We start from the raw sequence: 16,686 nt of genomic DNA on the forward strand, positions 1-16,686 counted from the left end.
GGGTTTCTGGTGTCACTAATGACTTATGCAAACACGAGAAAGTGCAACTGACTGTATAAGTTACAAGTGTCGGATAAGCACGATTTGATTAAGTGAAGAATGTTAAGTCGTTAGTAGAAAGTAATGAGAATCACAGTTCGAACCACAGTTTATCATGCACAGTTTGAAAATTAGAAGCGACGAACTTACTAAGTTCGAGACCCGTACGCGGAGACAGCAAGACGACCTGTCATAGGTGATTTGCGATTTGTAACTGCCTATACCTCTTTTTTTTTACGGGGGGGGGGCCCGTAGCCTGCTCCCCCGGCATGGCATTCGGCACAGTCTACATTGCCTCCGACATACTATTAGTTTCTGAGTAGAAAAGAGATAGCAGGGAGAGTGGGAAGTGATACAAGGAGTATCTGCCGGTTTCCGAGTTAGACCCGCTACCACGGCAAGAGTTTGTATTGGTTAGGTGGTGTTGAGGTATGGTATTGAAGGGTCAGGGAAAACCACATAGGCAGAAAGAAAGAAGAAAGAGCCTACATGTAAAACCTGACGTATTTTGATAGCACATGCAAGGATGTGGGCTGGAAAAGTCCAGAGGTTGTGTTAGTTAAGAATATGTGTCATGCAATCATAACCATTTCCTTGCCATTTTCTGTTATTATGGGGACCAGTCCTTCTTGTCACTGCCGGGTCGGATCGGGTCTGCTAGCGTCCTTGCTTTGGGCCACAGGTTCGTCCTATTGTCCAGCAGCCATCAGTCCCTGGTGCAGAGTCTCCTTTTGGAGAAGGGGAATTAGAGCCAATCCATACATGCAAGGGGTTATCTTCTTCTGCCTGTCGATGTCCCTCTATGCGGTGTTGTTGGAACACACGTGTCACTGCAGATCTAAAAGTAAGGTCCTTTTGTACAGAATATCGAGGTCATTTGCTTGTCCTCGCGGAAAAACGAAATTTCTTCTTAGCTGAATGTTTCGACAATCCATGATCCGATTTACATGAAATTTTAGCATATTAATATTTAAATAACGAGCTTCACAATGATATTCTTAATTTCTCAATACCTCAAAGGATTTAGAAGATATAAAAACCCTTCTTGTACATTCTAGATGATTAGGTGAAGTTCACGTGATGATTGCGTCCTCCTGCATGCTTGCAGCCGGTGACGTAGCTTGCTCGCTTTTGGCCTGCGGCTCTGTGCCGTCCTGTTACCTCGCGCGTTCTACTGATGTGTTTGAGCTGTTCTATTGCAAATATCCTTCTAATTAAAAACTATGTTCCAGGTCATATACATTCCTAGTACAGCCTTTTTCAGTATAAATAATTTTTTATGTGAATTACATCGCACGTTGTTCAAAAATAGGTGGCACTAGTTCTGACAACAAGTCTGTGTCATCTTCAGCCAGTCATATAAAAGGGAGGCTACAAGTTTCAAATTTCTAAAATCAATATAAAAACAAGAAATGTACAATAGCTAATGTTAAGTTAAAATAAGAATGATGATTTGCCGCAGAACATGACTTGTGAGTGAGGTGCATTAGACCGTTGTGTTAAAAGCCTTTTTATGATCTACATGTTTAGTCTTAATACACACGTATATGGTGCATTAGCTTGAGGAATCTAAGCCTATAAATGTATTAAGGCTTCTGTGTTGTTACAAGACAATAGTTAAAATAAATCGTCTATGTGATGAATAAAATTCTGTTTTATGACAATAGTGGTGTTCGACAGTGTCATAAAAGTCTTTGATCTGGTGGTTCCTGAGGTATTCGTGTGAAGGTCATACATTTTATAGAGCCATATTAAGACTACCCATCTACATCATAAGAAGACTTCTAACACAATGGTCTAATACACCTCACTCATAATTTGTGCCAAACTTTTATCATTCTTATTTTAACTTGGTATGTTTCTTGTTCTGTGTTTTTATATTGATTCTAGGAATTTGAAACTTGTACCTCTTATATCACTGGCTGAAGATGACACAGACTTGTTGTTGAAACTAGTGCCATCTATTTTTGAACTGCTTGTGATGAAATTCACATCAAAAACCATTTGTATTGAAAAAGGTGGAACCAAAATATACCTATTTTTACAGTAATGTAATCTGGATCGCTACTGTTTTATATTGCACGTTAAATAGGAGTAGCAAATGATTAAGTATAAATAAAGTGAAATTATTTATTAATCCTCACTTTATATACCGGTACTGTAATTTTAACACAATATTCCTCATTCAGTTGCCTCTGGTGGGTTTTCTTGGTTATGTTTTATTGGTATTGGGCACTCTAATTTCTTTGTTTTCAAATGTGAGGGATAATAAAATATTGTTAGAAGTGCGTTTGGCAGTAATCGCCACTGGTCATTTGATACTTGTACTCATATTCAAAGTGCGCTAAGCATAAATGACTCTATTGGGTGGCTTTCTATTTATCCCTTTTCATCCTCACAACCCATTGTTGAGTTTATTCCTTGGTCTTTAAGAAGGAAATCAGAAACATAATGAAATAAGTAATTACTTTGTCTCAGGGTACTTTGTCTGTGTAAACATTAAAATACCGGGCGAGTTGGCCGTGCGCGTAGAGGCGCGCGGCTGTGAGCTTGCATCCGGGAGATAGTAGGTTCGAATCCCACTATCGGCAGCCCTGAAAATGGTTTTCCATGGTTTCCCATTTTCACACCAGGCAAATGCTGGGGCTGTACCTTAATTAAGGCCACGGCCGCTTCCTTCCAACTCCTAGGTCTTTCCCATCCCATCGTCGCCATAAGACCTATCTGTGTCGGTGTGACGTAAAGACCTTAGCAAAAAAACACATTAAAATGGGTTTAATTACGAACAGGAATTACAATAGCAATGCCAATTGTAATTCTGTAATACTTAGTTAAAATGTATTCTTGGATTAGTTACAGTGATTATTGCAGCCATATGCTGAACATTGGGCTGGCATTCTTGAGACAACAATCTAACCTTTGCTTCTTAATACATACGAAGTCCAGTTACCGTTCTCAGTATCCCTGTATTGAGCAATTGACCATGTGGTTAGGAATGCACTGCTGTGAGCTTGTATTTGGCAGATCGTGGGTTCGGCAGCACGGAAAATGGTTTTCTGCAGTTTCCCGTTTTCATGCCTGTCAAATGCTGGGGCTGTACCTTAATTAATGCCAAGGTTGCTCCCTTTCCACTCCTAGCCCTTTCCTATTCTGTCATTGCCAAAAGACCTATCTCTGTTGTAAAGCAAATTGCAATCTGTCAGCTAACGATATGTTCACATGCCTTTACTAGGAGCGCTGATGTCAGGTATGCAGCCCATCTATGATATTGTGGTTTGTTATGGTTCAGATAACCTATAGGAATAATTGTTTTTATGGTTCATGTCGTGTAAGGGCTTTTGTCCTTGATGACTTCCTTTCCAAATTTCATATGAGGTAGCCTGCCCTAATTCACGTCTGGTGAGGTAGTGTGTGCCCAATGCCTGATGACTTCCGGATTGATCCAGAACAAGTTTATCACTTGTATTTTGTGTCTCAGTCTCGTCCTTGACTCTGATAACATGAATATGACTGAGATATGAGCAGTGGTAGTAAGACCATTCATAATACTTCCGGATTGTATAGGAAAGGGTATGAAAGTGATGTTCATATGGTTGTTGTGTGTGTACATTTCAGCAATGGTTTGTTTATTATGAGCAGATTATTTGTAAGTTTGTCTTACATTTTTCTGACTTTTAAGTTTTATTTTAGCAGGTTTCATGTTATATAATTGTTTTACTCTTCAAAAATATCTCCGAGCATTCAGACAGGACATTTCTCCTCTCCTGAAGCTGTCTTGATTGTCATATGATTAAGGATTCTCGACATGGAAATTTTCCTGAAAAATGATAATGAAGATCTGAAAGTGACTTATTTACTAGAAAATTATGAATATTTAAGCCTTCTCATGTATAACTAAATTTTCAGATCTGTCTGAAAAATGTACCTAATACATTAACTTTTCTGCAGGACAATTATAAAATTACCTCAGAGGAGATGCATTTGAAAGAAGAACCCAAATCAGAGTTGGCAGAGCCAGGAGAAACACAGGTGAATGCATTTGAGGTAATCTTATAGTTTGATGACATTTTTCTGATAATGGATATTGTAAGAAACTGCTGAATTTTCATTGAACTACTCCTCATTTTAAAGCAGACCTTTTGAAGGTCCTCGGAAAGATTTATAGTGAGATTTCCAATATATTTGAATCAATTTTCATATTTTCTTCATGTAGTTCAAAATTTTATGCTAGGTAATGTATAGAAGTATACCGTTCCTGCATTCAGGGTGGGTCATAAGAAATCCAGATTAGCTTCTTTAAGTCTAATTTTTAATGAAAATCTATCTTCTTGTCATGGATTCAGATAAATTGCAGATGACAATATCCCTGACAGATATTTCCTCTATTGATATTGCCGATGGCCGTCTCCACCATACCGACTATCCTTTCTTGTTAAAAGTAATTCTGCATATCTAAATCTAATGATGCACGGCCACTGCAGTATATAAGCGCTGACAAGTTGTGACTTGCTTACTACGGCGAGAGCTATGCCACGGTACAGACGTGCACATTTTCCTCTGTATAGGTCTCCTCGTCCTGTAATGAAGAAAAGTATGATTCATATTGATAACTATGCTAATGGCAATGGCTATCATGCATTTTATTGTATAAGCCAGAAGAATTACTAGGTTGGAGGCTGAACATGTGTGTTTACAACTTACGTGACAAAGGCAAAGAATGTTTGAATATTTATATGTGTGTGTTTCAGGATGAAATTCCTAAAATTGACAATTTGTCTGATATTGATGAACAAATTATTGGTATTAACTTGCTTACTGCTTATGCGTCACAGGATGCAATGACTGTCGCTAACAAATTATGTTGGTGTTCTAAATAGAAAGTTAAATCATGGATGAGATACGTACTGTGTGTTGTTATAAATATTAAATCTGAAGAGAGTTCATTAAAATTAAATATTTTTGGTAATGCAATACTATACTTTAAAGTATATTTGGTATCAAGAACAACGTTGTATTGTAAATTTACTCATTCAGGGCAAATCATATGATGGCCATGCAGGCATCAGTTTTTGGTAATGAGACGAAATCTCTCATAGTGCATTGGCACTGCCGGTGGCTCCAAGTAGCCTACGCAGTGGCCTCCACAGTATGCACTAGCCATGCGTCTTGGTGGATGTGCTAGATACCAACTGATGATCCCAACCTAGCACACGGGGGCAAAACGCTGGCAACCAGGAATGAGTTAGCTAGAAAATTTATAATGTCCAATAACAGACCATTTGTATACGTATTATCTCTACACTTTTCGATGTCAGCTTAATGGTATTCATTTCTGGGTGATATGGAGAAATGTGTAATACAGTATGACTGTGTTTGACTTAAATACAGTCTATTTTATATGTACACTGGAATGGCTCAGGTTCTCAGCATGTCTTCTTGAAAAGGAAATCCACTCTCCAATTTCTCACTTGTTATTGTTTGAGTTATCAGTCCAAAAACTGGTTTGATGCAGCTCTTTGTGTGAACTATCCTGTGATATCCTTTCCACTTCTTGATAACTGCTACATCCTATATTTGCTCTGATCTGCTTTTCATATTCATATCCTGGTCTACCCCTACTCTTCTTACCGACTACACATCCCTCAAAAACCAACTGAACAATTCTTGGGTGTCTTAAGATATGTCCTATTATTCTCTCCTTGTCAAATTTAGCCAAATTCATCTTACTTGTCAGTTCAAATAACACACGCGGGTGAAGATGAAAATGACAACATCATCAACGAAAAGAAACAAGTAAGAGGAAGGTAAAAAGAATACTGTAAAAAGCTGATTTGCAGAATAAATAACATCAAAGAACAGGAACATTCTGTAAAATATAACTTGGAAACTGAAATTTTATGCACTGAAACATAAGTTTTTGTAAAACATCTGGAGAACAGGAAACCCACTGGTATTGATAATATTTTATGAGAAATGCTGAAAGTGAAGGGAAACAGGGTCATATGTGTCTTATATTCAATATGCGATTAAGTTTGGACAGCAATTGAATAAGGGCGAGTTGGCCATGCAGTTAGGGTTGTGCAGCTGTCAGCTTGCGTCAGGGTGTTAGTGGGTTCAAACTCCACTGTCGTTGGCCCTGAAGACGGTTTTTCATGGTTTCTCATTATCACACCAGGAAAATGCTGGGGCTGTACTTTAATTAAGGCCACAGCCACTTTCTTCCCACTCCTAGGCCTTTCCTATCCCATCGTCGCCATAATACCCATGTGTGTTGGTGCAACGTAAAGCAAATAGCAAAAAAAATGAATAACCTAAAGACTGGACAATATTCATGTTAATCCTCCTTTACAGGTCAAAGTGTAGCTCATGCCAAAGTTCCATTTTAATTCCATGCCTGTGACAATAAGGGAGCTGCTGTGGTATGAGTGGTGGTGAGTAATGACATTCGGAGCATGACTGGAGCATCTGAGTTTTATAAAATGTGTTACTCACAGGGTCAAACATGCAGCAATAGAACTTTCAAGACCATCAATTTAATTCCGTAACACATCTTTCGTGATTCAGCTTACCAACCTCACCTTCAGCATTACATTTCAAGAGCCTCTACCCTCCATTTTTCCTGAGCTAGTTATCGTCCATGTTTTACTTCCATACAGTGCCATGCTCCAGGCAAAAGTTTTCAAAAACACCTAAGTAATTTGTTTATCAATGTTCAAAGAGTGCACATTTCTTTTTTGAAGGAGGGCTTCCTTTGCTTGTGCTAGTCTGCAATCAGCATTTTATTTCCTCCTTACTTCTGCTGTCATTAGTTAATTTATTAGCCAAGTAACAATATTCATCTACTTCCATTAAAACTTAATTTCCTAATCTAATATTTCCTACATCAGCTGACTTCATTCCACTTCACCCGATTACTTTTGTTTTGGATTCATTAATTTTCATCTAGTACACTTTCCCCAACTCTCTGTCTATACCATTCATCAAATTCTCCAGATCTTCTGCAGACTGATATACGGTAACAATATCATTGGCAAACTCCAGGGTTTTGATTCCATCTCCGTGCATTGTAATTCCCTTTCCAAATTCGTCTTTGATTTTCTTAACCGTCTCTTCTATATGAACATTCAAAAGGAGGGTGAACCTGCGGCCTTTCCTCATTCATTTATGGAATGCTGCTGCCTTCTCAAAAGTCTTCAATTGTTATCACAGCAGACTGATTTTTCTACAGATTGTAAATAATTCTTCTTTCTCGGTATCTGATACCAATCACCGTCAGAATCTCAAATACTTCGGTCCGATCAACAATACTGAATGCCTTTTTGTATTGTACAAACAATATTGTACCAGGAACATAGGTACGAATAAGGAGCATGAGAAAGGTCTTAGGTAGTGTACAGTTCTAGGAGCCGGTACAGAGAAAGGTGTTCGTTGAGCAAAATAATAGATGTTATTTTGCAAAACTTAAATTTATTCAATTTGCTTGGTGCATAAATGACTTCATTATCTTCTCACATTGAAAATGGGAAATAATTGGATATATCCTCTGTTAAATTTATTCTTGAATGTTTCAATAAATGTTGTTAATCCTGTAAAATTATTGTGATGAATGAAATTTGAAAATAAACTATTTCCCTTCAAAAATTCATAACGTAAATATCGCTTCATAATTATGTATAGTTTTCAAGAATTATCACTTGTAGTGCCTATAGTCTTTCTAGTTTATTCACTTGTAATGCCTCCAGTCTTTCTAGAATATTCACTTGTAATGCGTACAGTCATTCTAGATTATTCACTTCACATCATTATTTAAAATACCTACGGTCCTTCTAAATTAATATTTATCTAAATTTCTTAAAGTATGTTTAACTTATCACTTGAAGTTAAATTAGCACTTGAAGTTAAATAGCACTTGAAGTCAAATTAGCACTTGAATAGAATAAAGTGACTTTTCATGGAGTTTGAAATTGTCTATTAATGATTTCAAAGTAATCACTGCCTTTAACAGTTCAAAAATTTAATGGTAAGTGCACTCATATCACCTGAATGTTCATGTCGCTGGAACTGGGGAATTAGGTTCCACAAACAGCATCTGGAACTACCTTGTACCATGTACCATCTCCCACGTTTTACCACGTTCACTCCCATGATGTACTACGTTCAATCCCATGCTGTACCACATACCATCTCCCACGTTGAGTCAGGTGTTAGGTTGATATGAGGGTTAAACACTCGGTCAAGATTTCTGGTGTCTCGTATTAGTTGTGAAGACATGAGAGAGTTCAATTGATGGTAAACTGTAAGTGTTGAAAGAGCCTGATATAATCAAGGGAATATTAGTTAATTACTAGTAAACATTATTTGAAATTGCACTTTGAATCACAATCTGTCATGTTAGAATTCAAAACAGTAATCACACTTTGAGATAATTATAGCTTAAGTGAAATTAAAGCACAGTCTGAAACAATTTATGGTTTCGAAGTACATAACACTATTCGAAAGATTATACTTTTAGAAGCACAGTTTTAGGTAACCACAGTTTCGAAGTACAGCTCAATTTGTAATAGTTTCGAAACACTTCAAATAAATCATACCATTTACACTTGAGAAAAATGTTACTGTCAATCACAACACGTTGTACTCAGTTTAGAATAAAACCTGAAGTTTAAAGCTTATTAAGTTTTCAAGTGCCTGTTCAGTCCATTTACTACACACGTAAAACATATTCAGCTTTGCTAATTATTCATGACACAAAGACTAAGGAAATGTTATGTGTTATTCAGCTTCATTTGAGTTAATATTTCATGTAATTGCCACAAAATGTCTGTAGGATTCACTAAGTCAATGAATAATAAATGATAATAATCGTATGGCTGCAGCTACCGTGCGCAGACGTTTCAATTTGACGCCATCTGGCTGTCTGCTCGTCAGTTTCGACGTTCTGTTTTGCTCCAGGCCTGCTAGATGGCAGACCGAGTAAACGGAAACTCTCTTGGGCGTCTGTGGCCGAGATTTAATTAATTTTGTCGGGTAAACACAATTGTGTCACCAGAGATCTTTTACATGGCGACATTGTACGACATGGAGTGTCGAAAGGACTTTTTCCCGCCCTTTAAAAATCTGACTACCTCTGCCGGGTTTGAACCTGCTATCTTGGGATACGGAGGCCGACACTGTACCTTAGATCCACAGAGGCAGCTTATAAGTTAATATATACCACTGTTCAAAAACAAGTAATATTTGGAAAAATTTGTCCATACTCGGTTACGACAAATAATAAGTTCTGAGTTCTTGAAATATCCCAAGTTCCGATCTGTCACAGTCCTGTGTTAAACACTCATGCTAGCACACGCTGAAATTTACAAGTTCAGAGATATTACCGAAAATATTAGCGTTCGTCTTAGCACACGCCAGATTTTTCTAAGTCCGTAGCACTAATGAGATTTTGTAAGTATGACTACTAGTTTTGCACCGAGCTCGATAGCTGCAGTCGCTTAAGTGCGGCCAGTATCCAGTAATCGGGAGATAGTGGGTTCAAACCCCATTGTCGGCAGCCCTGAAAATGGTTTTCTATTGTTTCCCAGTTTCACACCAGGCAAATGCTGGGGCTGTACCTTAATTAAGGCCGTGGCTGCTTCCTTCCCATTCCTAGGCCTTTCCTATCCCATCATCACCATAAGACATATCTGTGTCGGTGCAACATAAAGCAAATAGAAAAAATAATAATTTTGCGTAACACGACAAAGTTCTCAGGATTGACACCGGCACACGGCGACAGTACGATGACCTGTTATAGGAGTTGTAGATTGCAACTGATTGTACTTCTCCAGTCTTCACTCTCTTATACACACAGTCGAGGCTGGCTGCCTGCTCCTTGTGCTTTCTTTCCAACTCAATATCTTGAGATTCCGTAGGCTGTTTTACTTGAAATTTTGGCAAGGTTACGTTTAAATTATGGCCTTCACCATGATGTACCTTATTAATTCGTATCTGGAAGGGTTTAGAAGGTATAAAAAACACACTCGTACATTCCAGACTAGTGAGCCGGCTGCACGTGGAGATTACATCATCCTGCATACTTCCTGCCTGTGACGTAGCGTTCTTTCTCACACACGCAGCTTGCAGCTCCTTCTCAAACCTTTACCTTGCACGCTATATTCAAGTGTTTGCGAATTAAAAACAAATGTTCCAGGCAGTATGCATTCCTGGTACATGTCCCTCCCGCTCTGGACAATAAGGATCTTCTTTACTGATTATTTACTCTTCTTTTTCAATATACTTCTTAAAGTTAGAAGCATTGTATATTCCTTCTATAGTACCATCTATACAGGCAATTTGATATGCACTATTTCGCAATATGATGTGAATGCAATATGGTCTAATGAACAAATGGCAGAACTTCGCAGAAATTCGTCGTTCAAGATCGGAAGTTGCTAGTCTGCTGATTAAAACTAAATCTCCTTGATTTAAGGGCTGTCAAAATTTCCTGTCACGTTAACGTCGCTCCCTAATGGTGGCTGGATGTCTTAATCACATTAAGGCTTTGTCAATTTTGGTTTGTTGAAAAGTGGTAACGTCAGGTGGAGGTGGGAGAATTCCATCCCTTGGTCTGTCTGGTCTAATCCCACGATGAGGGGAATGTCATTGGTAGATTCATGAACTGTGCAGTTTACTATTTGCTGCATAATAGGCAGTACTTCAATCCATTTCCAATGATGGTCACTATAATATATCCGACAGAATGTAGCTAGTTCCTTCATAATCCTTTCTGTGGGTTTAGCCTCGGGATGTCTAATAGAATTCATTATATGGCATATCCCCATTTCGTCTATGGCATGTTGGAATTCAACACCAAGCTCGATAGCTCCAGTCGCTTAAGTGCGGCCAGTATCCCCACCATCGGCAGCCCTGAAGATGGTTTTCCGTGGTTTCCCATTTTCACACCAGACAAATCCTGGGGCTGTACCTTAAATAAGGCCACAGCCGCTTTCTTCCCACTTCCAGCCTTTTCCTGTCCAGTCGTCGCCAAGGGACCTATCTGTGTTGGTGCGACGTAAAGCAACTTGCTTGAAATTCAACGGATGTGAATTGTGGTCCGTCAACAAGTATTCTGGTTTCCCCATCTCGGCAAAGACGTTTCTTTTCAATCGTCTTAAGATGTTCCCAGCGTTAGCTTTTTTGTGGGTAATAACGTAATGTATTTTGAGAATACATCTACAGTCACAACAATGTGCTTTTCCCTCAGATCGCATTGGGAGCAGACCATATATGTCGAGTGCCATGATCTCTCCGGGTTTCAACATATCCTGATACTACCGTTTGGCTTACGTATTTTTGGCCTGGAATTGATGTACGTTGTTACGCAGGGTGACATTATACCATCTTTCATTTTATGAATAAGACTCCTGGTTTTGTCTCGGATTTTTTCTGGAATCACATAAGGTTTCTTCTTATAGGGTGAGTGGTCTGTTACATTTAAATGATGCTCATAACCCTTAATCTCTCCTGGTTTATCATTAAAAACATGGGAAAACGTGTTGAGAACCTCTTGCTTTGCCTTTTCCAAGTAGACTGAATTCGTGGTCTTCAGCTACACTGGTTACAGACATAAAGTACTCTGGGCCAACTATGGAATCCTCATTAACTATGGACTCTATTCCATCCTCTACAGGATTACCCTCTCTACTCATTGCTTCGGCTGGTGCTCCCTCGCATTCAGCAGGTATAATATTGTCACCACCAGCTTCTTCTATATTGGTTCCAGTCTCTTGAGCTTCCAAGTCTCCTCTGTCCACCAGCTGTAGCTCTACAGAATCAGCATTGTTCAACCTTACGAGATTGGCATCATAGTCAATAGTTCCCCTGTGCTTTATCATAAAGTCTGATCCTAAGATTAAGTTGAAATGGAGACACGATACCAACAAGATATGTTTGAATAATCTTTCATTGATTCAAAATTCCACAAAAGCCTGCATTTTACATTTTCTGCTTTTTCAGGAACAATTCCCTTAACTTCAATTTGTGCCACTGGCAGAAGTAGATTGTTAATGTGTCTGAAATAAGAGACGTTTGAGCTCCAGAATCAATAACAGTTATGACATTCAAATCACCAACATGTACTGTAATTACAAGTAGTGATCATAATATTAGAGGCCTAGGTGATTGTACGTCTTCATATAATAGTTCAGTATCATAAATACGCCAGTACTTAATAACAGCTGTACAGGTGTTCAGTAGCTTGTTCTCTCCTCGATTTTCAGACAGTCTCTTTATTGTGCATTTGGAGTTTTTCATCCCAGTTAAGTTGGTATCAGGTGCCGGTCTACTTTGGGATTCATAATGTCTCTGATATTCTAGAGAAATAGCTCCTGGTTCATCTTGAGTTTGGTTTTTCTTTCACATATTCTTGAGTATCCTTCCATCTTCTCTCTAGCTCTTCTCTCCTTGAATCCTGATATTCTTCTGGAGTTTTCTCCTGTCTTCTCCAAGGAGTTCTATAGGGATTCCTATATTGATTTCGTTGTGTCCGAAATACTCGAAATAGAAGTTGGAATGGATTGATTAACTCTACTCTCTTCCCTTGGCCTGGGATCATCTCTTTCTAGAGGTTTCACGTAAGTGGAATTAGCACTTATATCTTTAACTCAGCTATTCTTGGAAATAGAACGGGTATTTGCGGTGTCTAGTCTTCGCAATGTAGCGTCCAAGTGTTCCAAGGTCTTACTATTTGCAGCAACCAATATTTCCTGCACATCGTCAGCAGCCCTGAGGATGATTTTCCGTGGTTTCCCATTTTCACTCCAGGCAAATGCTGGGGCTGTACCTTAATTAAGGCCATGGCCGCTTCATTTCAACTCCTAGTCCTTTCCTGTCCCATCATCGCCATAAGGCCTATCTGTGTCAGTGCGACGTAAAGCAACTTGCAAAAAGAAAAAAATTATTTCCTGCATGTGTGAATGTGTAATGAAATTGTAATGTTACGATCTGAATTAATTCTAGATCAGGCAATGGAGGATCTAAGAACTGCATAAAGAAATAAACAGAATACCCTAAAGTATTGACAGATGTGTCATACTTTCTAAGGTAAAGTTGCATATTTGCCAAGTGCTGGGTTTCAGAATCCCGGAAACGTTTTAAGAGTGCCAGTTTGAATCCATCATACATCTTAAAACTACTTTTGAATGCAATAAACCAAGACAAAGGTTTACCTTCCAATAATTTAGCTACAACATGGAGTTTTCTATCTGCTTCAACTCTGAAGATGCAGCCCTGAGGATTCTCTAAGATTGAAAATAATCTTCAGTATTCAAGATAAATTCTTGAGCAGTATATTCATCACGTCTTGAAAATTTAACGGGTTTATCATCTTGGACCTTAATGAGTGTTGTATTGTGAACATCCTTTAACATACCCAGATTTATGGTGTCTGTTTAAGAACCTCTTAGTTCATTTTGAGTTACTTCTTCCAAATTTTTTTTCTATTTTTGATTGCATGGCAGCATCCAAACCCTTGATTTCCGCTTGTAAATCAGTTTTATATCTTGCACGTCCTTACAAAAACAGTTATTGGAGTGTGTGTACTGTCCATTTGTCCAGAAAAAAACACTTATCCAGTTCTTCCTGAGTAATTTTAATAAGTGCTATTTCACTCTTAAGGTTACTAATATCAGCCTTCAATGAATCTCTAAGATTTTCTTGGACTTCTGCCATTTTAACATTGAGAGATATTACTATGTGACTCTTGAAATTCGGTTCTAACTTCCTTTAAATTGGCAGCGAATGTCTGTATAAAAGGAATAACTGCCCTAAGATCTTTATCAATAGATTCTACTACAACTTGAGTTTTGATTTCCTCTTTAAGTTTTTCCACATTTTCAACAAATTGCTCCTTTATTTCATTGAGTTTAGCCTCTACTTTTATGCTTGAGTCTGCAATTATTTTTTCCATGTGGACACCTGCTTCTTTATATCATTGCTCCAGCATAGCATTCGGTTCAGCAAGCCTATTATTAATGGTTCTATCAGCCTCAGCAAACTTCTTGTCTAAATTTGATTGAGCTTCACTAAACCTGGCTTCCAAAGTTTGATGAAGGTTATTGGTTAATTCTTCAACTTCAGCATTAGTTAGATCAATTTTAGCATTTGATTCAGCATCTGCATTTGTAATTGAGCACTAGATTCAACCATTTCCGTATTAATTCTGTTGATCTTCACATTCTGATTGTTATTTGCTGAGTCTAAGTGCTTCGATGGCAGCTATTAGATTATCCATGATGGTGAAATTTATCTAAGTCGTATTTTAACACAGTTAAATGTAAGTTTTGTTGATTGAAAGATGCCTTGAGATGATTGAATTTATAAGATTTATGAGATTTTAAGTTTTGTGCTACTCCCTTCGAAACATTAAGATCCTTAAATGTTTGGCACATTTACTATAATTTTACATAGCATCTTCAATCAAGACCTATGCGCGTTGTTGCTTCTGTTACTATTACTTGATATATTGGTGTGGCTCCAGTCTATGCCCATTTACATCCGTATCATCTATTACTTTACCTGTGGCTAAAATTTAAGCCCTTTTGCATGTGGGCACCATTTATTAAATTATCGTTGGCTCTGATGTAGGCCCTTTCACGGCTGGGTGCCACCTATTACTTTATCTCTTTCTCTGTACCAGCATGAAAATGGCTTTATGTAGTGTATGTTTCCTGTGAAGCGGTACAGAGAAAGGAGTTTGCCAAGCAAAATAATAGATGTTATTTTGCAAAACTTAAATTTGTTCAACTTGCTTTGTTCATAAATAACTTCATTATTATCTCACATTGAAAACTAGAAATTAAGTGGAATATCCTCTGTTAAATTTATTCTTGAATGTGTCAATAAATGTTGTGAATCCTGTAAAATTCCTGTGATGAATGAAAGTTGAAAATAAACTATTTTCCTTCATAAATTCATAAAGTAAATATCACTTTGTAATTCTCTATAGTTTTCAGTAATAGTCACTTACTTTCTCTCTGGTATATTCCTTTGTAATGCCTACAGTGTTTCTATATTATTCACTTTATATTATTATTTAAAATACCTATAGTCTTTCTAAAATAATATTACTTTAAATTTCTTAAAGTTTGTTTAAGTTATCACTTGAAATCAAATTAGCACTTGAAGTTAGATTAGCACTTGAATAGAGTAAAGTGACTTTTCTTGAAATTTGTAATTGTCTTGTGCTATTAATGATTTCACAGTAATCACTGCCTTTAACAGTTCAAAAAGTTTAATGTCAAGTGCACTCCTATCTCTTGAATGTTTATGATGCTGGAACTGGGGAATTAGGTTCCATGAACAGCATCTGGAACCCCTTCGATGTTGCGAGCACCACCTTGTACCACGTACCATCTCCCATGTTGTACCACGTTCACTCCCACGATGTACCACGTTCAATCTCATGCTGTACAACGTACCACCTCCCATGACAAGTTAGCTGTTAGGTTGATATGAGGGTTAAACACTCGGTCAAGGAAGTTCAATTGAGTGTTGAAATAGCCTGATATAATCAAGGGAATACTACTCAATTACTAGTAAACAGTATTTGAAATTGCACTTTCAATCACAGTCTGTCATGTTAGAATTCAAAATAGTAACCACACTTTGAGATAATTAAGGCTTGAGTGAAACTAAACCACAGTCTGGAGCAAGTATGGTTTTGAAGTACATAACACTGTTCAAAAGAAGCACAGCTGTAGGTAACCACAATTTCAAGTACTCTTCAAGTTGTAATAGTTCCGAAACACTGTTGAAATAAATCATACTATTTACACTTGAGAATAATGTTACTGTCAATCAGAATACATTGTATTTGGTTTAGAATTAAGCCTGAAATTTAAAGCTTATTGAGTTATCAAGTGCCAGTTCAGTCCATTTACTACACACGTAAAACGTATTCAACTTTCCTAATTATTCATAACACAAAGACTAAGGAAATATTGTGTGTTATTCAGCTTCACATGAGTTAATATTTTATGGAATTGCCACAAAATGTCCTTAGGATTCACAAAATTAATTGATACCACTGTTCAAAACAAGTAATATTTGCAAAAATTTGTCCACACTCGGTTACTACAAATAATAGGTTCCGAGTTCTCGAAATATCCTAGGTTCCAATCTGTCACAGTCCAGTGTTAAACACTCATGCTAGCACACACTGAAATTTACAAGTTCAGAGATATTACCGAAAATATTAGCGTTCGTCTTAGCATGCACTGGATTTTTCTAAGTCCGTAGCACTGCAGAGATTTTATAAGTACGACGACTAGTTCTGCGTAACACGGATAAGTTCTTGGGTTCGACACCTGCACGCGGCGTCCGTACTTGACCCGTCATAGTTGAGTTGTAGATTGAATCTGTTTGTATCTCTCCAGTCTTTGCTCCTTTATACATGAAGTCGAGGCTGGCTGCCTGCTCCTCTTGGAAAATGTGTTGATTATCCGCAGGCCATTTTACTTGAAATTTTGGCAAGGTTACACTTAAATTATGGGCTTTACCGTGATGTACTTTATTATTTCATATCTGGAAGGGTTTAGACGATTTTAAAAACATTCTCGTACATTCCAGAACAGTGAGCAGGCTGCACATGGAGATTGTTATCCTGCACAC

General features: G+C 37.8%; 1 protein-coding gene across 1 annotated transcript in view; it reads left to right on the plus strand.

Moving 5' to 3' along the window:
* Nucleotides 1-16,686, plus strand: part of LOC137502937 (zinc finger protein 771-like) — a 45,978-nt gene that overhangs the window by 7,625 nt on the left and 21,667 nt on the right. Inside the window, exon 2 of the mRNA XM_068230152.1 lies at nt 3,988-4,068. Within this exon, the coding sequence (XP_068086253.1) occupies nt 3,988-4,068 (81 nt within the window). The remainder of the gene's footprint in view (nt 1-3,987; nt 4,069-16,686) is intronic.

The sequence above is a fragment of the Anabrus simplex genome, chromosome 13, assembly GCF_040414725.1.
Source record: "Anabrus simplex isolate iqAnaSimp1 chromosome 13, ASM4041472v1, whole genome shotgun sequence".
Classification (NCBI taxonomy): domain Eukaryota; kingdom Metazoa; phylum Arthropoda; class Insecta; order Orthoptera; family Tettigoniidae; genus Anabrus; species Anabrus simplex.